At 38.8% G+C, this 25,453-nt stretch overlaps 1 protein-coding gene across 1 annotated transcript; it reads right to left on the bottom strand.

The window, feature by feature from the left end:
• Positions 1-5,133: 5,133 nt before the first annotated feature.
• Positions 5,134-22,691, bottom strand: CCDC83 (coiled-coil domain containing 83). Its single transcript, XM_009586935.1, has 10 exons — positions 22,606-22,691; positions 19,592-19,676; positions 17,435-17,603; positions 16,631-16,798; positions 13,816-13,907; positions 12,563-12,631; positions 9,985-10,106; positions 8,855-8,940; positions 7,160-7,344; positions 5,134-5,319 (listed from the first exon to the last, which is right to left on the bottom strand). Exons 1-10 carry the CDS (start codon positions 22,689-22,691, stop codon positions 5,134-5,136), a joined length of 1,248 nt encoding a protein of 415 aa, XP_009585230.1.
• Between the last annotated feature and the right edge of the window lie 2,762 nt (positions 22,692-25,453).

The raw sequence follows: 25,453 nt of genomic DNA, 5'->3' as shown, positions 1-25,453 counted from the left end.
GATTCTATGATTCTATTCTATGATTCTCTGCACAGTGGTTTCAATCTCTGTTTTGAGGCTCTTGACTGAGGATAAACCTGCTTTCTTAGTTCTTAAATATTTTTGATCCCTTGGACCCCCTTTGTGCAGGTGCCAAAAATCCCCAAACAAACAAAAACACCTCTTCTGCAGAGATGACGCATTCTTCATCTGTTATCTTTTACTGCTGGCTCATAGTTGCTCTGTGTTCTTTAACACAGCTGCTGTGCAGGGTAAGCTTTCTTGTTGGAGGCCTTGCTAATAAACCTTGCTTTGGGTTACTCTTCAGAGACAAACTGGCTTGAGAATTTTCCTGAGGATTATTTTCCCATTTACTTTGTTCCTAATAAGTATGTTTGCTTTCAGTATTGCTGGAATAACACTCAATTGTAGCTCAATTTAAAAAGCATAGCTCATAGACATGTTTCTTTTGAATTACTAGCCGTTTTCAATAATGGGGGGGTTGTGAAAACCTGGTTCTCCTCAAAATTGAGTTCAAAGGCTGTTTAATCTAGAAGAGCAAACTCAGGAAAGCTACCTGCTCCTCGTGAGCAGGGGAGGACATAGTGTTTTGTTAGAGGGCTGTGGTTCCTTTTAGAGCTTTGTGAAGGAAACTGGTGTTTCAGAATTGTCACAATATTTTTTGAAATTTTTTTTTAATCAGAGAATTATATAATTAAAACAACTGGCTTTACCTCTTGAACAACTACTCCTGCCAGAACAAGAACTGAACAGCTAGTAACTTCATGTGTTTTCTAAAAGCCCAAATGTAGAATCTCCATCTGAAGACAAATCTAAATTCTTTTGCTGCTTCTGTTCTTCATTTCAAAGTCACAAAGTAAACTGAACTGTTATATGCAATAAATTGACACTGACAGTACCTCAGGAAATGTTTAAAAACTGTTTTTACGTGACATCAGATGGTCCACTCAAGCAGCTACTGGAATAAGTCACAGACTCTTCCAGCTGCCAAACAGCCCTTCCGCAAGAGAAGGGACGGGGTGAAACCCTGCATCTTTTATTAGACGCACGGTGCCTGTTTTCAGAGCCTGGTATGAATTTTGCAGCAACGTAAATGAATTGCAACTTGAAGGCCCTGACATAATTGAGATAAAGATTGTGGCAGAAAAATGAGAATTAGGTGCCAAAAACACTGGGAAAGATAGGAAATGCTGATGGGAGCAGAAGATTGACAAGGAAATGTGGGGGGTTGTGAAGAAATGTGCTGAATACAGAAGAAAAATCAATGTTAATGGGAGCATATGTAAATTAAGTAAGAGCTTTCTCTTTGGCCTATTGGCAATCTTCTGACTTGACCTTTGCAGGTCTCCCACACTGCAGGGGAGAGAGCAGAAACAGTCTTGACATCTTTTGCTGAATTTGCCCAACAGGAAAAAATATGTGAGTTACTGATGTTTTCCATGTTCAAACGGGAGAATGAAGGGACTTGGCTGATCAGCACGCTGTGTCCTGGCTAGATCAGGAGAATGAGTGAGGAGGAGAGAACCCTGAACGGGTTCCCCTGAAGGGGTAACATTGCTGGCACTCTTCTGTGTCTGAAGGCTGAGTAAATACTACATCCATTTCACTTGTGGGAGATGACTTGCCCAAGATATCAAATCAGTCTATGAGTTGAGTAAAACACATTTCTTATTTTCTTGCTTCTCTGCTGATGAAATTTCCTGAGGCAAAGATCAAAAAGCCTTGGAACAAACAGCCAACTTCCTTAAAAGTTCTGTTGTGCGAGCCGATAGTGGTACTGAAAATGTGTTGGATGCAAGCATATTGCTCTGGATATCCGGCAGCTGCGGTATACGAGGAGAGCTGAGATCTCGGGTTTATTTTCATAGCATAGATCTCTGCTTTGTTCACAGTGGTAACTGCTGAACTTCCCCATGCCAGCTACAGCAATTGCCCAAGTATTGTTCTTCTAGAAAAGCATTATTTGATACAATTTTAGCCTCCTGCTGCACTTCAGTCACTAAAAGTGAGGAAAAGATCCAGCACTATGTCAAATCCTAGTTTTCCATGGCTCAGTGGAGATGCTCTATGGGTCACATACGGGAACAGTTGCTGGCACCTTGTTACCACATCATGTCCTAAAACAACATAGTGTTGGTGCTAGGCTGCGGAACATGAGTGCTTAAGTGTAGTATTACAGAGAAATATCCTTACTTCTGCCGTGGACTCAAAATCCAAGGGAAAGTCTTTTTCAGAAGAACATCCAGCTGCAAAACATCAGTGGCTTAAGACACTAATACCATTAGATTCTCTGTTCCTTGCTTGTCACTGCAGTCTAACTTTTCAGTCCATTAGCTTCTGCCTTGACCTTATTCTGGCAAACTCCTTTTAGCCCACAGAAGCAGAGCGTTTAATAACTTCTCTCTCAGAAAGCAGCCAAACAAGAACAAATGCTGCAGAACAAGTCTCCTGCCCTCATTTCCCAAAACATGCAGGTCTGAACCTGTGGAAAGATTGCCTTCTTATGTAACCTAGCTGCATCGGAGGCTGCAAACCTCTCAAAAACCAGACCAAAAGTTAAGTAACCTATATTCCCCGCAGCTCAGGCTGGGGACAGATCATACTTGCACAGCCAGACTATAAAGCAATATAATCCAGTTGCTCGACTCTACAGGGAAATTGCTCAGAGAGGGTTCAAACCAGCAGTGTGCTGAGGTAAGCAGCTCCTTTAATCACTTGAGTGGATACAGGCTAGCAGTACAACCAACCTGCTCTGTTGTGCTTTTTAGGCGTTTGATGGATTGATGTTTCTCAGCTCCAGCACATAGCCTTCAGTTCTATTAAAATGGCTTTTATTTCCACACACTTACATGCAACTTGGGTGATGCTCATATTTCTTCAACTTTGAATTTCCAGTGAACACTTGTTCACTGGAGGTTTTTTCCTGTTGAAACTGCAAATTTCTTAGAGTTGTGTGCCAGTTAAATATGTAATTCCAGCTCAGCCAAGGCTTTGCTTGGATTATAGTTGTGGGGACACATGGACACTTTTCTGCATCTTGTAGCCTAACTAGTGTCCTATAGTTGTCTTGCGCAACAGAAACACAGTAAAGAAAAGGTATTTCGTAATGCTGGGAATTTAAGGGTGACTCCTGTAAGTTTTGTCCTAACCGGAGTAGTGAACCCTGACTCCCATTGTTTAAGTAGGGGTTGGAAGCATTGGCCGTGCTGCCAGAAAGCGGACGGATCAGCCCTCTGTTTTACAACATGTTGCTCATTTCTGAGAGCTTTTGCCAGTAACAAAATTATCAAATCCAGATGCCTCATTTGCTGAAGACCCAGCTTTTTCCATATAAAAGCCTCACACTGGCCTTAATACTAATCCTATAGAAATTGAAGGGATTTGGGACACTTCACTAAATACGTTTTGCTACAGGCTGTTGCTCCTGGCTTGTGCAGGCTGCCTGTGGCTTGTACCCTAATTAGCATGTTTCAGATTTCTTTTTAACTCCCTCTCACCCACACAGGTTTTTATGGTAAAAGACTAAACAGTGACTTCAAGAGGCAAAGTTTCTTTTTTCCAAGGTACAAGTTTATGTTGTCCTGCCATATGTCCTACACATGGTGGTATGCGTTATGGGCATAAGCAAAGAGAAGCCTAGAGATGGGCCTTCCATTTACATTGCTAGGAAATGCAAATGCCCTTTGGGGAGCGGTGGGAAGAAGGAGAGGCCTTTCTTTAATTGAAAAGCTTTTCAGCATAAGCCATATTCTAATTCCGTGACTAAACGAAAAGCTAAACTAATCACTGAGCAGAACTAATCTCTCTTTCAAGTAAGCCATTTCATGGGGCTTGCACTTCACTCAAAGAAAGCCAGTGTAGCCAAGGGGAGGCTTCTGTTGTTCCGAAAACATTACCACCTCGCAAGTATGGATCCCCATTCTCTCAACTCTCGAGCACTAGGAGTCACCTCAGTCTTTGCGGTAACTCAGCTGGGTTACAGCAGGGACACATCCAAACTCATCTGTTTACTACAGGGCAACACAAGTGAGATTCAGTCTGAGATTAAGGCTGCTACCTTTACGTGTCTGCTTGTGAGCCCCGTTTCTGAGGAGCTGTAGTCTGAGGAGCCCCGAGAACATTCAACGCACCTGCAACTCAAGGAGACACCTGCTGGGCGGGAGTATCTGAGCTTGCTTGAAAAATGGAAAATGTTTGCACTGAGGTACAGGATAAGATGAGACACTGCATAGATACAGGTTGTTTAAAATGTTAAAGTTTTTTTTAAAAAGCTCTATTCCAAACAGCTGATTAAGCTGTCAAGGGTTTAAATTAGATTATTTAATGCTTTCACAAAGGAAAGCACATTTTCTAAATAGGAAATGCGTAGGTCAGAAGCCTACTTGTGCCTGTGGGGAAGTAACTGCATTGTGTACTCCTGATTGGGTGTCCAGGATGTGCAATGAGTGTGGGAAAAAAACCACTGAATCAATGCTCTAAGATATATGTTCACAGAGACTAGCCACAAACCAAAGATACAGGGTTACAGAACATATTTGGCCAATTCTAAAAAAAGAAATAAACATTTAAGACTTTGATGATTTTTATGCTCTGGTTTTTTTAATTTTTTCAATTAATTTTTGGTTATTTCAATATATTTAAGTAGGGGTCTTATGGGACAGATAAAATGCATTCAAACATTCACTTTCTAACAATAGTTGAATTATGCTTGGATAAATTAGATTCTGCTTTAGCAGGGTATTAAGTATTTTTAACAGGTCTACATTTTATGGCAGCATGCTTTTATCCATTCTGTGTCTGACCAAAAGGGAATTCCACATTTGACAGACCGCCAGTGAGGACCACAAAATCTAATATTAACTCAGATCCTTTATTAGATATATGTGCAGCTAGTTGGATTGAGAAGCCCAAGAAGCGCACAAGAGTTCTCACAGTGGTAAGGAAAGCAATCTTTCAATTAGCCATCTGCACACAGACATACCTCTCATTAAACTTGTATGTGTAAATCAGGATTTGGACACTCAAAAATAGTTTCCACAAAGCCCAGTGCCACACACTCCTTGAAGAACAGAGCAAATATTTGATGAACTGAGAATGTTACATTTTTATGTTAACAGCGCAGCTTGTCTATTTTTAACCAACCTTTTCTTTAGATAAGGCCTTGATCATCTGAGCTGTGATGTGCCTGTCTGATTTACCAATAATGCCATCTTCTATGTGGCTCCCACCTGGCATTTCTTCTGGTTCTTTATGAATAGGCATGGCCCTTCCAATCACACACATTAGCTTTGGCTCCAGAGGATCCGGTTTTAAGTATTCCTTAAGAAGAAAAAATAATATTCTTCTGCAATTACATAGAAAAGCAGCCGTTCAAAACAAAAAAACCCAGCAACTTCCCTTTTAAAAGCAACCGTAAAGATGCTGCCCGGGGGTTGCTGTGGTTGGTCATGTCAGTGTTAATGGGCTTGGTTTACAAGCCAGCTCATCTTCGGAGGCTGCAGCCCTGCTGCCTCTTCTTTTCCTGTGTGTTTTCCCCAGTAACACTTTCTCTGCAAACCAAATTCTGCTCCCAAGTTCAGTTCTGTGAGAAGAATTAAACTAAACCAACAGCTCACTACTGCCAAGAGAGGTCCAAGTCCAGCCATATGCTTCCACCACGTCTGTGCTGGCTCTGGTCTTCTCCAAACCTCTGAGTCAATTCGGTTGACTAACCCAACAGAAAGCTAATTCAGGAGGAGAAAAAAAGGCAAGCTTTTCTGCTGGGTTAGTGAGTGAATCAGCTACAGAAAAGGCCGATGTGCACTACGCGTTCCCTAAGGGCAGGAGCAGGACCATACAGCCAAGGCCAGGGAGAGGGAAGAAGGAACCCTACAGTGCAAGCTCTTGAATCACCTCTATTTAATAAATGCTTTCATAATAGTTGCCAATGCAACTCCACTGTTTGCAATTACACCTTCGTTGTTAGGAAGTACAAGAATGTCAGCAGCACCTATGGCCCTCAGTAGGGTGGGCTCTGCACTGCTAACAGGAGGAAGAAAGAAGTAAAGCTAGTATTTCTCTCCCAAGGCAACAACTGCAAGGAAACAAACACCTGGATAGATTTTTTTTTTAAAAAAATGTTCAGCTTTTCTCTGTAATGGCTCTTCAGGACAGAGCCACTCCTTAAGTTAGCCTCTGATCAAGGCAACAGGATGATTTCTCTGAACACAAGTTGCAGGGTATTAATCAAACTAATGTCAAATGTCTGGAAAAAGAGTTGTTGTTGGGTTGTTGGTTTTTTTTTTTTCATCTTTTTTAAAACTCATTATTGAGTAAGTTTGAATAGAATATTCAAGAGTAAAAAACATTATGGAGAAGTATCTTTACACAGCAAGCCCTGCAGTCTGCACCACATCTATATCCCTTAATTTGCAGTAGAAATCGATGATGTAGAGTAATATATTTTCTGAGAGTAATTAGTTTATTTAGAAATGTATTCAAGTATTCATAACTCAAGAGTGTAGTATCAAAGGCACCCAGGAGACATGTTTTTGCAACCTAGGATCGAGGATCTCCTGAAGCAGGTGCCACCACCTCTTTCGAGAACCACACAAACTCTGCCTATTTACATATAACCTTTTTATTTTCTCAACCCCTGTATTTCGCACTTAGGAACACCTTCATCCTGGCTTTCTGTTGAAGGAATAAATTACTTGTTGATCCTTTAGTGCTACTCTGCAACATAAATTCTAAAGGACCAGCAACCAAGCAAATGAGTCTCTGCAATATCATAGAAAACCGTCACTAGGTGACATTCAGAATTCTTTCTAGGGGGAATTTGACACTCACATATGCTGATTCCTAGGACACAATTGCCAAAACAATGTGTCTTGTGCTATCAGAAATGCCCTAAGGCATCCAAAACATCCACGTGAGGCTGGCCTGTATGACACAGAACCTGTGCTCTTTTGACCCAGCATCCAAAGGACAGGGAATGTCCTAACCATCTCAAATAGCACCAGATGCCTATGATTAAGCATCTGAATTGTACACTAGGTAAAAGACATTGGAGTTTTTTCTGCTGTAACACCACTGGGAATAGAACACTCCTGGCAGTAGCTCATGCTCCATACTGAAATATATCCATGTCAGTGAAAGACCCAATTACTTTAACTCATACCTGGAAATCTTCTTCATCTTCATACAACAAGCTACGAAGAGTTGGAGTGAATAACTTTTCCCACAGCTCCTCATCACTGTCTTGACGCTTCTCATTCTCTGTTTTAGACTGAATCTTTGGAAGGGCTCTTTTTTTCTGACAGGGGACTGTGGCACTTCTGAGGCTTTCATCTCCATCTGCCTTTGCTTTTTAAAGAGAAGGAAAATGATATGTATGTAATTGTTAAGCTTTATGAAAATCAGAATTAGTACTTGTTATGAGCATTGCCTGCAATCGTTAACGTGGCTTGGCCAGTGCGATGTAAAGCACAGCTTGGTAGGATTTTTCATTGGCAATCCAAGCCAAATGTTGATTTTGCTCACTGATTTTTCTATGTTTATTTCTGTTCACAATTTCTGATCAAGATCAGGGACTGAAATTGATTAGAAGTTAGAAGTAATGGGTCTGTGGGACGGGGCAGGGGAAAAAATGAGCTGTTATCCGTTCAACTTAAATCCTATATAGCCCTGAGTAGTTGAAAAAATAGGAAAGGCAGCAAAAACAAGTATAAACTTTTTCTATATCCATGTATGTATCTCTATATGTACATATATACAAGTTCCTGAAACACAGCTAGTCTACTTATAACTCCCCTGAAGAACTCACATTTGCAGTTGACTAATTCTCAGGATGACAGACCATTCTCACATGGACTCCCAAGTTATATGTTTGCCTGGGACAGTGACTTGACCCCAGCTTATTGGGGTCAACCTACTCCTCCCAGTAACTATTGTAAAGGTCTAGCAAAGGTAATAGAGCTGAACTGTTAAAAGTAAACATGTATCTAATTCAGAAGTCTTAGTCAACATGTTTGCTGGTGCCTGATGGTTCCAGAAAGGCCCACCTATGGCTGGAACTGATGAGAACTTCAACAGACTTATTCATGTACTCGTAACTGTATGGCTTTAATTTTTTGATTTAATTTTGTCCTTTTTTTCCTCTCTTTCTTCTACTCACACAAAGTGAGCAAATAAAACATGTGATACTAAGGAATCTATACAAACAACCCTGAATGGATAAGCACACTCATACAGTCCTTCTTGCCTAATGGTATATCCTTTTCCTGGGTACAACTCCCAGAATAGATGGAGATTCAGCCCAAACTTCAGTACTGCTTACCAAGATTTTCAGTTCAGGCTGAGCTCCATGCAGCTACATCTGCTCTTGCTGGGGATTTATTTATAATTTAATAATGTATCTCTATGAGCTATCTCCAGTGTATCTCTATGAGCTGAATGACTGTACAGTGCATGTAGACTTCAAATAAAAGCCAGCGTAGAGCTCGAGTGTGTCCTCTGAGGGACAAGATATAATGAAGTTATGATGATATGGATCAGTAAAGAACTGATTAAGATATGAGTCATATCTTCATAAAAGATGCCGATCCTATTAACCACATTCCAGGATATCTATATGAGTAATTACATTCATCAATCTAAACACCAATTTTAATTTTAAAACTGTATTACAGGCAGATTGTAGTTTTGTCTTCTTAACGCAAACTACAGTCTATCATTGTTGTGGTGGCTGCAATTAAGAGGGAAATTAAGTGTTCACCATGTAAAACAGGCAGTTTGATAAAAAACTTAAGAACTAAAAAGTATTTAAATGTTCAGTGACTTATCAGTTCTTATAAGCTGCTGGCATGTGCATTACCTGCATACTCTCTATACTCTACTTCTTTCATTTCATCCTTAGGAAATTCATCTTGCAAGCCAGCTGCCTGGGTAAGAAACAAATGCCTACGAAATTAAAAAAATAAAGTGAAACACATATTAAAGGTCTGAATTTTCTCTCTAAATTGCCCTGTGCAATCTTTTGGGGTGGGGGAGAGGGCACCTTTTCTGAAAGTTGTTTGCTGCTTAACCACAAATGCAGAATAGCGCAATGTTTTAAAAATGCAATGGAGGCAGCCAGGTAGCTTAGTGGCTAATACGCTGTTCTTTTTTATTCTTAGTGCCCAAGTTCAACTATGTCCATGAGACTAAAAGAAAACAAATGTTATAGTCTCCAGTCAGTCCAAGATTCAAACCACAGCTGGCAGTTCTCACTTAAAAGCAGTCCAAAGTTTGGAGAGGAGAGAAAAATGGTCACTTCTTAAGACTTGGAACTTTTTTATGCAATATGGCTAAAATCACTGAGCTGGGGCTGTAAAATGAAGATGGATCATTCCCATTGTTACACTGTGCTTTTAATACCATTAGTGTTGACATTTTGCAGCTAAATTAATCTTTCTCTAGGGAACAAGTTAAATAATTTCAGTACAGAAGAAACTAATACTACAGACACCTCTACACCCACAGACCTATCCCAAGACCTCTTCCTTACTCAGTACCAGGTCATCTGTTTCACTTGAGATTGCAAAACCACATATTTGCATATTAATCTTCACATCTTTAAATATTTTGCTGATAGTAAAGGAAAAATCTATTATTCAGCACTTGGTCTGAGAAACTGGGTCTGAGACAATCACAACAGAAAGTTGTAACAGACATTTCCAAGCCCCAATGGTATCCCCACTAAAAGAAAATGAGTGTTGCTAGGTCTTAATAGATTATTAAAGAACCCAGTTTCTCCCCTGAATTTTGGTATTTAGGAGGTTACAATGTCACTGTCATCCTTCAGAGATACAAGTCCTACACATACTCAGTCAAATCCTGCCTCCCCTCAACTAGGAAACTACCTTGGCTTTCTTGTGGGAGAGACCAAATAGCTCTAGAAGCAGAAGGCAGCATTATCTTTTAAAAAAACGAATCTCTCTTGAGTCTGTAAAGGCATCACTTTACCTGGGTGCTTTCAGATTCTGAAGTCTGCTATCAATCAGCTTTGTCACTAAACCGATATTTTCTTCTTCCAGGAGCTGAATAGAGGCTTCCAAATCACTTACTTCCTTTTGGTATATCTTAACCTTTTGACAATTGAAAAAAAAAAAGGATCATCTTAGAAAGACTATACCTTTTTGGAAAGCTTTCAAAGTAACTATCTTAATAGGACATACCTTGAAAGAATGCAGCCATATCAGCAAGACTGTGCATTTGGTGGAGAAACATAATGACACATTTTCAGGCAAAGGGAAGGCCTCTCTGGTCTTTCACACCTTTATTTATTAGAACCCTTTACTGGCACAACTCTGTCAATCACAGCCACACATTTGGGCTGTGCAACCCTGATAGCAGAACCTTCTCATGTAGCCAAACAGGTCTGGTAGACAGAAGCTCTGGAATTTTCTTTTTTGCTTTCACATCAGGTATTTGAGAGAGAAAAACCTTCTTTGTAGAGTTAAATTCAGGCTCTTGCTCAGCAAGTGTTGCTTTTCTAATTCCTGCCTACACACAAAACCTTCTTACCCAGAATTAGTGAAGCTTTCAGTCCAAGTTAGCGATGACATTGGCTAAACCCCAGGCTCTACTTTCTTTTGGACTGGTAATCACCTCATGTTGCCATGAAGTTATATTAACCAAAGGATACCAGTTATTCAGTTCCCACAATTCCTCTCACTTTTCCTGAAGTACTTACCCCCTTCACTGGGAAGTGGAATGTACTATGGGATGAATACCTTCCCAGAAATTTTAGTCATACGCACATGTTTAAAAGCAGTACCTAGTGATCTGAATGCATCTGTTCTCACCAAAGCCAAATTAACCCAGCTATAATCATCCAAATTTGCAGTTAAAAACTAGTTCCCATTTCTCCCAGGAATTAAAAAAGGTGAAAATGACAGGACGTTAACCAGTAACAGGATGTGGCTTGGCATGATGAGGTGATGCAGGTTTGCACCATCTTGGTGTGACACAGTAACCATGGAAAAATGTGACCGAAGTCTCCAAATCTGTTCAAATTTGGAGGTAACTAGTTTAGGGCTGTTTCGGTAAGTAATTTTTCAGTTCAGTGGCCTAACTGAAAAAATTATAAATTTTGAAATGGGACAAAAATGACATTTTTAGTTTATCTCCCCAAAGAAAATACTGGAAGAGTCTGTCAGCTACATATAAACATTAGCCTGAAAGAAAATACTTCATCTGTATAAGAAAAGCAGAGAAAATGAATGTGTGAATTCAGAAGACTGGAAAAGTTAGTGATAATAGTTTTGTTTTCCACAATAATTCAAAGCACTAATTCATAATATAGGAAACTAATTCATAATATAGGAAACTTCTAGTTGAGAGGAAAGAAACCCAAATCCCTGAACTCTGAGGTGAGGGCCTGTGAGGACACAAGAGTACTCCAAAGTGGATCTCTCTTGTTGACACTGCCTAATGTGTGTAAAATTCGTGTTTAGTGAGACAGGGAGATGGGAAGGGAATTCCTACTCATTCAGTGATAGGATGTATAGATTCAAGCTCCTGTTTGTTTATACACATTAAAACATTAATTCTCTCCTATTGACCCCTACCTCACTGCCTCAGAACCTGTGGTTTGGACACCCTCCTTGGAAAGTTAAAGATGTAGGCTCAGAGCTCATTAAGGGGAAGAAGGGAAGCCATATCCCTGCATACTGCCAAGTATCTTAAACTAGTAAGTAAAAGGGAGAAACCTCTGCCAGGTTTGTTCATGTGGCACTGAAAAATAACAAATTCATTTATTAATTTCCAGAAAAGTTTTGCTCAATTCTAAGCTGTGAGGTTGTAAAGGTGAGGAAGGGTATTTCCTCCCTGCAATCTCTTGCTTAGATTTGATCACAACAAAGAATCTGTATTGATTGGAACAAGCACAAACAAATTTTCACCATGGAAAAATCAGTTTCCTAAATTTGGCTCACAAAAACGATTTTGCTTGACAAGAAAAGTTACACCTACCTAATATATAGCTCTAAATGGCCATTAAAGGACAGTATAAAAGCTATCAAGTAATCAATTCCAACTATGTATGATTTTGATTTTCCTCTCTTCAGTGTACTAATCTCCAGGCTTTCTTTATTATTTCCCATTTAAAGCTGTCTCAAGCCCTTTCTCCAAAAATGTTTCCAACATCCATATCCATTTTCTTTCAATAAGGCAGCACTAGAACTTTAATGCAGTTCAAAACTACACTCTTCAGGTACTTACATGGTTGAGCCTTTGCACTATACAGTATGCCAATCTCCATAGATATAAATACTTAATTGTATGGAACGTTGTAGTCCTTCATCTAACTGGTTGGGCAGGAAAATAGGTCCTTCATTTGTGAAAGCAGATGTTCACCTTTTACCTTTATTCACCACAAACACTGTTTGCTAGTCAGGATTACAGAGTAATTACAGGCCAACCGCTCTCCTTTTCCTAGGAAAGTCTTCAGAGGCCCAACACTGGAAACAGTTATGACTGTAGGTCATTGTATTTCAAACCTGAACTGCCATGATAAACTGTATGCAAGCGATCCTCTTACCTCTTCTTTTAGCCATTCATTCTCTTCGATTTCTCTGCGACTGTTTTTGTCTAAGTATCTTACAGCATTCTGAGAAAACACAATTTAAGATCATCTCATCTAAAAGCAGGACTTTGACAGTGCTGCACACTGTAAAGAAGAATCTTCTGCTGTTTAGCAGGAAATAATTAAGAAACATCCACACAACAGACTGTAGCATCCCCTGAAGGATTACAAGGGGATTTAGTCCACAAGGCCAGCTGTTTCTTCTCCATCATCCTGCCTAGTGCAGTTTATATGACAAGCAGTTTACCAATATTTTATAATTTCCCATACTAAAATAGGACATTTTCTTTTTGCCTAACAAGTTCTGCTATGTTCCCACTACTGCTCAAATCTTCCTGTTTTCAGGAAGACAAACCTTTAGCTACTAAAAAACCCAAGCAAAGTCACAAATGAGGCAGTACTGATCTATGACAAGTGATAACATTAGACTTAACTTAAACATGTAGAGGTCTATGCTAAAAAGCCAAGGCTACAAGTTAATTACTGCTGTCAGTAAAAGGAAAGGAATAACTTGGAGGGAAGATGCCCCTGTACATCACCATAAACACAGTCCTTTGGATATGTTCTCACATGACTGAAAATCCCAGCACTGAAGTCAAGGAATTTAAATACCTAATGAGCCCAACCAGTGGTTTGTACTGAAGTATGCTTTGCATTTTGTGAGTCTAAGAAGTCGTCACCATAAATACTTTATAAATCATGTTTGCAAATCAGAGCTGGCAGAGATGACAAAAAAATGTATATCAATAAGCCTAAATTTTACTGTAGAATGCACTATTTTGGCATTTTAAAAATGTTGTACTTTACAAGTACAAAACAACTCTTTTTTTTTTTCAAATTGATGTATATTTCCATGCAGACAATCTTTTAGTGTGTTATTGTTTTTGAAGTCTATGCAAACATCAAAATCAAGGTCACAGCAAAAGTGACATGTTCTTGAACAAGTCATATCAGTGCATGGTGTTCCAGTTTCCCATGCCTCGTTTGTAAAATGCCCTCACATCTACTCATTGTTAGTCTGATGTAAAAAAAAAAAAAAAAGTACATGTGTGTATAACAATAACCAAAAGAAGATTTACAGTTTATTTTACTCCCAATTTATTAGAAAAGTTCCAAGTCTTAATTCGAGTTAAAATAATTATTAATGCAGAGTACATGAATCCTAACTATGATGCAGTTAGCACTTTTAAAAAAGGCAGAAGGAATACCTCAGGGGCCTGTTCCTTACTTAACTTCATGTGCCTCTCAACCAGTCTGTCATTTTCTTCTTTCACTGCTTTCAAAGCATTTCTATAATATTCTTCAAGACAAAAAAGAAAATCAGAACTCATTATCTGACATCAATTTCTCCTGACAACAAATAGATAATTGGCATGTTGTTCCTAAACTGGAACTTATCAGCCAGCACCACATGCATAGATGAGATGCATCCTTCTCCATAGAAATTGTCCTCCTAAATCCAAAGGACAGTAATGTTAACTTCAGAACTAGAAATCTGAAGTGACTTACACATTTCTGTTGGCAACTACAACAGCTAATAAACCGAGCAATTCTCTGCTAAAATATTGGTATCTTAACACTAAATTTTGTCTCTATCAATAGCAGAGCTCCTGGAGTCATGCGAGAGATTTGCTTAGAAAACTTATTTTTTATAGCAGCATATTGGATCATCTTATGCACGTGGCTTTTTTTTCAGACAGTTATTATACAAAGCCTAATAAATTTTCTGACTTATCTAAGCCTTCCAGGTGGTTCTAATATGACAACAGGACAAAATGGAGAATGTGGCAATTGCCTCAATGATTTGCTTTCATCGTTACTTGTGGTCATTATTTAGAAAGCGTGTCTTACGCCTAACTGAATTTGTTTGGCTTCAAGTTCTAGTCACTTGCTATTTAATTATTTCATCCTTCCCTTCAGCTGTTTTTGTGCTATTCTAAATAGCCCACTGCTGCCTGGTATTTTCTCCTTTTGAAGGAATGAATGAGATTGTAGTCATTTTCTTTGAAGGAAGGCACTTGATACTTGTTCCAGAGGCTTGAAATTCAGCCTAGCTCTGCACTTGTGCTGCAGACAGCCTATTGCTGATCTGGTTGTAAATGAGTAGCTGGACCCACTGTGGAGTCAAAGGCAGTCAAATACGAAAGGTGCATTAGTTGTGCATTCGTTCTTAATTTAACACTGTGGAAGCTGGCCTGCCTTAATCAATCCACCATAGACTTGGCAGGATGAAATGGAAGTACTTGCACACTATAATTAATTAATCTTTTCATTCTTTCAGACAGCTAAACAACCTGAGTTGTACTGGGAGAATGAAGAAAAGGAGGAACTGTTCAGACATACCTACTGTTTCTAAGGAGACTATTTTCCCTACTTCCCTAACTGCCACACTGTTTTCCCCAGACCTCACGTAAGTGTATGGCTCTTCTTCTCCCCTCCAGCAATTTTGTTTAAAGTGTCATCTCCAGACCACATGAACTGTGCCAGCGTCAAGCCCTTCAGTGGTACCTACAGAGACAGAAACCTCTTCATCTATGCTTATTCCCTAAGCCTGTTACACATTCGAGGAGTGAACAAGCCCAAGTTGCTGCAGCATCACTCTGGAGGCTTGTTAGGTTTGGTTTTTTTTTTCCAGGCTAGAAGACTGTACTCTCCAGCCACTTTGTAAGTTCGATTTTAGGAAGTTGAGTAAAATAGTATGCTAACATCCAGTACTGGCAGCATCATTTTGCAGTATGTTAATTAGGCAACTGCTATATGTACCACTGTAACAGTCTTGCTATAAATAAACTTCTGTTCAACCGCAAATTTTTGGCTCTGTACCCTGTGAAGGAGGTCAGACTGAATGTTCCTACTGGCTCATTCTGGCATTCTATATAAAAGCCCATTCTCTTTTTCATTTCATATTTCAGCAGCTGTATAACAAAATTTTAACTTGATTAAGAACACGGAAAATGCATAATGAAAAATAACAACTTTTCCTGAATACAGAGATGGGTATCTGACAAGTTATCTGGCAATGTAAAAAACACAGTGCAGATCTTAATCATGACAAAATACATTTCAAGAGACAAAAAGATAGCTAGCTGGCTCTTATCCACAGTAGTTGATGCCTGGTAATGGTTGGCACAGAATATACAGAGACCCTTAGAGCAGTGTCACTGCCTGTTACTACCAGCTGCTTGGCTATGGTCATGCATACTGAGAGGGACATAAAGGAAGAAAACCAGGACATCCTTCTCCCATTAGAAGCATGGTTTATGTAACAGCAAAATGTTTAAATGATTTTAAAATAATGCAGTAGTAAAGAAATCTTTGTAAAGCACTCAGCACCAGAATATATAAGCTCTCAAATTAATTCCACTGTTGTGTCAGTATCGGAACAGTTCCCCGTACTTGTAGATGTCTCTACTGGCAATTTTGCAGGGCCTCATACAGGAGACTATGCAACTAGGAAGCAAAGTTCAGACCACTGGCTAAATAGCTCCCTCTAGTTCTGCATTTAAACCAACATGCTCAACTCAAAAGACTCTGTTCCAAGAATGAGGTCATACTACTTTCCTGTCAAAGGAGTTTTCAGCATGTGAAGTGCTTGTGGCATGATGCGAAGCAACAAGAGCGGACTCAACATTTTCAAGTATGACTGCTAAGAGAGACCTGTGTGTAGGTGACCTAAATACATGTAGACTTCTTTTTAGAAAACCACTGTCCTTCACAGTAACATTTTTAAAATATGGGTTGCCTATATTTTACAAGAAAATAATCAGAAGACAAGGTTATCAGTTTCTTTAAGTGTTCATGATTTCTGCAACTTCATAAAACTCTTCAATAAGGGGACTTTCATGGAGATAGAGAGTTCTTCCATTTTATAGGATTATGCAGCCTAGTTTAGGTGCACTGTCTTGGAAAAGTTAATATAAGTTACTATAACTTGACATCAAACCAAATTTATAATTTAATTAATTCTCAGAAGTAATACAGAAAGAGCTTGTAAGACTTGCATTACACTAGCTGTAAACTGACCTCTAGTCCTGTGAAGGTCATCTTTGACTTCCTTGATGTCTTTTTCCAGATTCATAATCTTGTTGGCCTGTGTTTTACTTCCTACGTTTTTGTACTCCAACCAATAATCCTTCTCATCCTGCTTTGCTGAAAGTCTTTGGCCAGTTTCTTCAATCTGGGAGTGCAGGTCTATTAAAATAAGAACATCAGAAGACAAGTACATTACCAATTTCTCGGACTGATAGTTCATAATTCTTACAACTTCATCAGATTCTTTAATAAAGGCGCTTTCACTGGGATTGAAGAAAGAAGGGTGATTCTTCTACACTGCAACACATTACAACCTGATGGCCTCACATAGTGTCAAGGGCCACCATCATTGCTGAAAACAGCTTGATCTTATTCTGCCAAAGGGAGAGAACAGTTCTCACTGAAATGTTGTAATCAAAGACACATGTGTCTCCAACTGAGAATCCCAGGGATGGCAGCCAGAACTTTCAACAATCAAAACTGGCATTTTTGCTGCCATCAATAATTTTTTTTTAATCTTCCAGTGGAGCCAGTGCATGGGGCTTTCATGAGTTTCAACTTTATAGGAAAAATAAAGCCTCTGTACATCACTTGGAAGAAACAGATTTACTTATAAACCCTCCACAATCTCATACCATGTTGAGAGAGCTTAACTTTGGAGAGGAAAAGCTTTATGCTTTTTATGCAACAAGGAAGTTGAATCTCTATTTAAAATGTAAAAAAAATTTTTGCTCAATCGCAACTCAATCTCAACTATATAAACTGCAAACCACACTTCCACAACTCACAACATACCTTTCAGAAGTTGTTCTTTGTCCTTAACATACTGCCAATTTGCTTTCAGTGACTCTTCCACATCATCCCTAGTTACAACCTCCTTTTCATCTTGTCCTTTCTCCGCTTCTTCTATTTGTCTTAGTATGCGCCTAATGTGTGCCTGCTGTTCTTCCTTCAGAAGGTCATTCTATGGAAGAACAACAGAAGAAAAGGCATGTATTAGAACATTTTCAAATTAGTTTTCCAAGTGATAAACTTAAGTAATGAAGAAAAGTAAAGTCTGATCTAGTGCCAGGATGCACTGCAAAAACACTCAACTAAACACCTATTCTTCATATTCAAAAAGGATGGAGTGGAAGGGAGCGTTTGCAAGTCTCAGAGGTTCCTCAGTAACTTCAAGACCATTACAAAGAAATGAGAGACAAATGATTGCTGTGCTTGGTGCAGCACACCAACAGTCCTCCATTGCCTGGAAAGTAAGTTCCTTGTGGGTCAATTTAATAATAATATTTGTTTGTCGGAGTTATTTACTTCACGTCAACATTCTCCATGACAACGTACCACCTTTATGTAGAAATGTCAGACAATCAGGTCAGACAATCATATAACCACAGTAGAAAGTCTTGTCAGAGCTGGAGTTAGTTCTGCCTACTGATTCCACAACTGTGATTATAACCCCTTGCCATGACCCTCTCAAGTGACATTCAAATTATTTCAAATTACTGATCTGTATGTTTGCTCCCAAAGGATACCATAAAGGAGCAAATAACCATACCCGCCAAACTGTAACAGTAAATATGCAGTGGAAAGAGTCTCAAGCATTCCTCACTTCTAGAAGGATTAACGCTAAACCACTTAGAAACATTAAGCAGAAAACAAAGAATGGAGCTCAAAGAACTGTCAAAACATGGGTAAATTAAACAAATAGCACTTCAGGCATGCCCTGAAGTACCATACAGAGTCTAAAATATGAAGGAGTCCTTGAGAGACCATGAACTAGCAGCAAATTGGGGGAATAACCATAAGAGACTTCAGATATCTGCAGAGAGAAAAGCCAAATGCCACTTCCACTGATAGTTAAGGCTACAAATGAAACACCACCCAGGCTTCAAGTCTGAAAGGAACACCAAAGAAAGCTAAACGGATACTTACAAAAGCAGGGCAAGCATCAGGCATAGGAAGGACAGAGAGACATTGTTTGTTTCAATGTTTCACTGCTATAGGAAGTCCAGGCTGCACCAGTTTGATCACATGATCCAATTTAAGGATTTTTGAGCGATTTGAATTCATCTAATTAGGTGGCTGTCCACTTTCAAAGTTCACTGCTGTCAGTCATCAGATGCCGTATTACGGTTCTTTGTATACAGTTCTTTATATACAGTTCATAGATACGGTTCTTCAAAGTGTCACTTAGGTGCGATCACTAGTTACATAACCTTGTTCTAAAAATGACCCAACACAACTCTTAATCCACAAGAAAGTGAGTCTTCATCAAGCAGTACTAAAAATTGCACCTAGACAATTGTGTGATGCTCTTTCGTCTTTTTTTCATTGTAACTAAGTTTGCAGGAATAACTAAACTCTCATAGAAACCTGTGCAATTCCATTACCTCAGAAGTGAATCAAAGAAGGTCAGCAAATCTCAACACTTGGTTAGATTTGCTAACACTACCGACAAAAATGAAGTTCATTATATTTATTCTTTGTGGGGAATATTCTTTGAGGAATATTTGCAGGATTGTTTAAAAAGGCACATCTGAATGTACTGCAGTAAAGTTACCTACTGAAAGGGGGCTTGCTGTCCTATGTTTGCTGCAGAGTAAGATTAAATACTTAGGCGGTTACTGAGGATCTCATGTGCATTGGAAAACACCTTCACTGAACTCACTTTACCTTACTGCTGTGACTTATTCCACAATGTTCTACTCCTGCAGCTCCTTTTTTGCATGGTTATATTTAGGACATTTACGCTTTATGTCACATTTAATTCAGGTAGCACTTTAACTTTTAGCACAATAAAGTGACTCACTAACTCTAGTTTCATTGACTGAAAGAAATTCACTGCAATGACTATTTTTAGTGAATGTAGTATTAGGATTAAAAGAATAAAATTGAATCTGTGAGTTAAAATACCACATGTAAAATGTGTTGGGAGAAGGATGCATGGTCACTTACTCTTTCACTATACTCTTTGTTCTTTTCTTCCACTTGTTTCAGATCAAACAAAACCCGATCAATTGCTGCTTCTTTTGTCTCAATTCTGTGGAGATAGAGTAAAAAAGAGACATTCTTACAAAAACAGAAGTGAGAGGAATGTTACTTAAGCTAGATTAGATATAAATACTACTGAAATGTTTGTTTTCATATCATATTGTTTGACTTATTTGGGTAGATACCACTGTCCGTTTACTACGCATAAAGAAATGATTTCCCATATACATCTGGACCTTCATGTTAGTTTGGATCTCATACTTCTACTGAGAAACAGACTCCCTGATTATACTGTTCTTTTGTAACCACTAGAGAGGATTAAGCTGGTTTATTCTTTCTGGATGTGGTTTAGCTGACCTATTGCACAGATCTCTTTTAGGACAAGATTATTTGTGCTCCAGAAATATTTATTACTCACCACTCACTATAGAGGAAGCCTAGGCAACTCACTCAGACATAGGTCAGATGAATCCCAAACTGGAGAATTAAATGGGATTCAATTCTTCTGAAAACGTGGTTTGTTGAGCTTCACAAACTGCAGTTGTACACCAAGAACTTACTAGCCTTTAAGGAGCGCGAAAGGAATAGGGACTACAGTCTGAGTAGTATCCTCTATGTTTATACATTTTTGTCAAAGAACTAGCTCACTGCTTTCACAATTTTCATAGACTACTTGTCATCCTCTTTGCCACAGTTGTAAAACAAGTGTTTTTTTCTGATGTTCTCTCTTCTAGAATGAGAAATGCTGGATTGCAAATGGTGTCTATTTGCAAAATTCTCTGTAATCTTTCCCTCTGTTCCCGGAATTCATTCACCATACGGCACAATAGAGGCAAGTATTACAATTATCACAGTATCTTTTATTGTTTTAAAAGCTATTGTTCCCTGAGTTTTCGGTTTGGGGTTTTTTTGCCCCTCCCTATTGTATTAAGTTGTTTTAGAAGATCACTTTTTCCTGGCCAAGTTTGATTCACTCAGTCATGCAAATTACAGGTTACCCTGGTGTCAGTGTGCTCCAAGGTATTCTTCAGGTTTTCCACTAGGTACAAGGATATTAGTAAAAGAGACTAGAACAGAGATATGGGGGTATGGTGGTGATGGCTACAGCAAAAATATATCTCTTAATAGACAGAGGTGACAGCTTGGCCACACAGTGTGACCTCCTAAATTACCTGCCATTTTAAACCATTTCTCTGTTTTGAATACTGATGCTGATCTTAATTTCTGCTACTTTAAGATTTTCAATGAAGTGGCAATCTATATCTGTCACTTTGTCAATGTGAAAAATTTATATGAGTAGAATTTGTTATTTTGTCTGCTACATATTGGAACTTTCCTCTTCAAATTATTTTTCTATGATATTTGTCAGCTTAAAGCTACAAAACAGCTAGATTGATGATTCCTTTGATACTATTTTTCTCAACTCTGTACACTAAGTTTCATCAAGACGATTTAATCATCTAGAAACAACACTCCTCTCCAGTACCATGACAGTTTTGTCAGTCATCTATAGGATGTTACTAGGGCAAGTAATTTACGGGATTGTTGTTCCTAACCAATCCTGAAACAAGAAACTGTACTGAAAATGCAAAATAACAAACTCGCCATGAACAGCAACCATTCTTCAATGTACAGAAGAAAAAGCAGGAACGGAAGTTAAATAAATATTACACATTCGATAAATCCTAAAGTGGAATGTGACAGATATTCACTTGTATGATTATGCTGCTTTGTTCAATCAAGTGGTACAGAGAAGTTATAGATTACAGAGGTGAAGAGAGAGAGAGTGAAAGAGAGGAGAGAGGGAGAAAGATAAAGGCAGGAAGAAAAATACTTTTCTTTCCTTTTTCCCCTACTGTTGCTGTAGAAATTAAATATCCTGTGCCAGTACAGCACCCATTTCAGTGGAAGACTCTTCAGACAAATGAGTCATTTGCTTGGATATTTGAATATGCGTAACAATAATTTTATTAGAAAGTGGTGTGGTTTTTTTCTCAGCCTAGTAATAGAGTTTGCAAATTTTCTTAGCAAATTTCTTAGCAAAATAGATGGGTTGGTTTGTTGACTTTCTGGGTGGTATTTATTTGTGATATGATTCGGCTAAATCTGGTCTGTTTCACTATGGAAACTTGTACTCTGTTCTTTGTAAAGTGAAATAGAAAATCCCACACAAACCCTGTAAACTCCTATAGATGTCACTAGAACTATATGTGGTTGCTCTTCAGTTTGCTTACCCCGCTTTTCATTTCTACACCAAGGCACTACTCCTTGCTCCCTAAATGCTGATAATTGTTGAATATTGGATGCTGCTGAGGTTTTTCCCTTTCAATTTCTGTCTCTTTGATAGAAGTCACAGAGCTTTTTTTTTCTCCTTTTAATCATCTACTCAAGAGATTGGAGATCAAAAAAATTGGACTATTTTGTAACTACTTCAGATATTCCCCTCTTGGCTCTTAATTTTCTCTGCTTGATTTTAAGAGACCTTTAAGTTATCCCTGCTTTATTTTCAAAATAAAACACTTTCCTTTATGCTCCGCTCTCAGCTGCGCCACGGGAGCAAACTGTAGGTCTTGAGGTTCTGGCTAGTGACTACATGCCTCTGTGAACACCAAGGTATCCTAAAAAATACAATCAAAGGTGATCTGGCAACCGCACAGTATGCTGATCAAAAGATTGCTACCAACTGACAAAAATGTGGAGGATTTTTGTTTTTAATAAAACTCTTTTTCCCAAGTTATAACCTAACAGCACAAAACTGTCTCTGACCCACTTACATGCTATCTTATAGGTATAGTTTAAAAAGTGTATATTACCGAATAGCCTTGAAAAGCTATCTAGCCAAAAAAAGAACACAGAAGAACAGTACGCAACTGCCGTAGTCAATCAGCTCAGGCTCTGAATTGGATAAGTTGTCTTTGTTATCCGCTTTATCCATTCACATATTCTATACGAGTGAAAAGTTCAACATATAAACCCACTGAAATTCTAGTAAGGCTTCTGGGAAGGCTGATTCAGGTTCTGTGAGTTGCTCTCCTGGTTGCTCCTCTTTCTTCTTCTCTTCCATGCTTTTTGTTGTGCTTGTGCCAGAAGTTAGATCTAAAGGGAGGAAAGGGCAAGCAGAAAAGAAGGAAAAAAAAAAAAAAAGAGAGAAAGGAATGATTTACAAAATATCATACGTTCACCAGCCTTTGTCACATGTGACAAGTTCTTAACAGTTCTGAAATACACAAAACAAGATGTTTTGTTGACAACAGTAATGTGCCAGCACTCAGGCCCATGTTTCTGGGACATCCTGAAGTGTTGTCCTGAGTAAAGATACGTTCATGAACAGTGGCCTCACCAGTTACTCATTGCATCCCTTACTGTGGGCTGTGTTTTACATTCTTGCAAATCAAACAAGCAGTTGTTTCTTTTCCAGTCCTTTGTCTCTGTTTCTTTATCAGGCTTGTTTCATCGAGTCCACTTGTTAATATGCATCTCTCTCCCTCTCCTTCTGTTCTCCTAGCACTATGAATATTTGCCTTTCACTGCAACTCTGATATCAGTTTTCATTGTCAGAGCTGGAACAAAACCACTCTCTGAAGGGATATGCATGTCAGCAGTATTCCCTGGGCGTGTTGTCACAACTACCAACCTCAGAATTCAACTGACAATGAACAGTTCTGTAACAGAACTGGTAACATATATTACATAAAAAGAAAAAGTCACAAGAAAAGGGCGCTTATGAAGATTCCTCATTTTTAATGGTCACATAATCAAATGCCGAAACCAGATTAGTTCATATAACATAGGAAGTTTTATTACTGAATGAATAAAAACATTGTATATAACCTGTTTTCATATTAACCTGTTTTTCTGAATTCAAGTTCTGAATTCTAACAATTATCACTCTAATAGCTAAAATTGATACCAACTTGTTTTCTGACTAACTACAGCAGCACGGATACTTTTCCTACTAAAACAAGCAGAAGGAAACGAAAAAAAACAGTGGAAAGCCACATAGCAATCCTTCTGAATCAATGTAAAATCAAGGGAATGAAGTTAAACCAACTATCGACAGCTGCACTCTAATCCATATGCTGGCGCATGCCTTCTCACTGCACTCACCATACCCTGAAGCAAGACAATGTCAGCTTTCCGTATACAAAATAACTTTCTACCCTAAATGAGGTAGGGTATGGCTGCTGATGAAACAAGTGAGTGTGCTGAGGGCAGGCAGTGTGCTGTATATTGCAGAAAGGCATGTAAAAGGAATGCTCACTGTGTGGCAGCTCTGCAAGGTAAGTGAAAGAAAGGGTAAATATACCTTGGAGTCTATGTCCCCACGCAGTTCCTTAGACTTTGGAATATCTTTCTCATAATGTTTTATCCAGAAGAATTTTACTCCCACTCTATTGGAAACCTGCTTGTGCAGATTTTGTCTGTTCTGCTGCTGAAGAAAAGTTCACACTCATAGGGTCAATTGTCTAGAGCTGTCAATCACCGTCTTCGCACCACCTGATTATTTACATTGCAGAGACAGCTAATTCCATTCACAGAAACCTGGAAAATTCTGACTCCCACCAGCAATGTCTTGAACTTCTGAAGTGTCCCAGATCAAAGTTTTAATGGTTGCTACACATTAGTAAAATATTTCTACTGTGGAACTTCAATACAATCACGCCTGTGTCACAGTATCACCACATGACTGCAGTAAACCTTACTGACATTTACCACCTAAGAAAAAATCCTTTTGTACCTGAGCATTCACTTGACTCTGAAGCCATATTAACTCCTTAATATTCACATGCAACCTTTGCAGATGCTAATTCAAGCTAAGCTTCAGTTTACTGAATACAATATTTTTCATGAAATTTTTAAAAATCCTAAACACGAATGTTGTAAGATTGAGATTTTAAAAAATGACCAAGTGAATTAAGAAAAAATCTCACTGAGACAGGAAGTTAGGTATTTAGCTCCCCTAGATCCCTTTGAAATTTCCAGCCCAAATGCACAAGTGCAGGATACATTTTTTAAGTATAAAAAAGAATCTGTGATCCTTCTTCAGTGCAGAATTAACTGGGGTGGTATTGATTCCACTTTCACTTGAGCATTTATTTTACTGATTTTCCTCACAAATGGAAGATCACTGCAGCAATCCCTAACTTTTTTTTTTTAAATTATTTCTGTCCTTTCCACTAAATGGACAATCAAATTCCCTGCTTAAAACTGGATACAAACTGAAACATTTTGAGCAGCAGTACTTTGAAAAGGTTTTGGGTTTTCTGGGAACTCCAGCTCCAGGTGAGCTCCAGTGATATATTTATGAAATTCTTTCTGTGCAGGGAGCAACAAGAAAGCCTCCAAGCTGTACAACAAGGTAAAAAACCATACTATAATAACAGATTTGCTGGATTCTGCAAACCATAGAAAATACACACACACAAGAGAGAAGGGAACATATTCAGGGGGACTGAGAATTGACTGCAGATTTTAAACCAGGACGAAAACATTTGTTTTTTCTCCCAAACAAATAAATCATGAGGCATAACTCTTGACAGACCTCCGCTATCGCTACCAGCACTTTCTCAATCAGTAACTACACTGCCAGTACATCCTCAGAAGAAGCAAGCAGATCCCAGACACTGCGACCCAACTACTGTGACTTTCCAGTCATCATCACAGGGACCACCTGTATGGTGGCTCACCACTCACATGAGCTCAATCACTGTCAGTGGTGCCATCCATACCAGCACTTGCACTCACATTATTACCCCCATACCTCAAGCAGCTGCGTTACCAGTAGCCTCCGCTCCCTCAGTCTCCATCAATAACCACCTCAGCACT

Source organism: Fulmarus glacialis, unplaced genomic scaffold (genome assembly GCF_000690835.1).
Source record: "Fulmarus glacialis isolate BGI_N327 unplaced genomic scaffold, ASM69083v1 scaffold10021, whole genome shotgun sequence".
NCBI classification, from domain to species: domain Eukaryota; kingdom Metazoa; phylum Chordata; class Aves; order Procellariiformes; family Procellariidae; genus Fulmarus; species Fulmarus glacialis.
Note: the sequence above shows the minus strand (reverse complement) of the source record. Positions and strands in the feature narration are given on the sequence as shown.

Bases quoted from the DNA above. Each gene is read 5' to 3' on its own strand.
- CCDC83 (XM_009586935.1), bottom strand. From the start codon at position 22,691: ATGGAAGAGAAGAAGAAAGAGGAGCAACCAGGAGAGCAACTCACAGAA. The intron at 7,345-8,854 runs GTAATGCACATG...CTCTTTAAAAAG, and splicing joins AGAGTATAGAGAGTATGCAG to CAAAGGCAGATGGAGATGAA. The intron at 5,320-7,159 runs GTATGAGTTAAA...TTTCTTCTTAAG, and splicing joins AAGATGAAGAAGATTTCCAG to GAATACTTAAAACCGGATCC.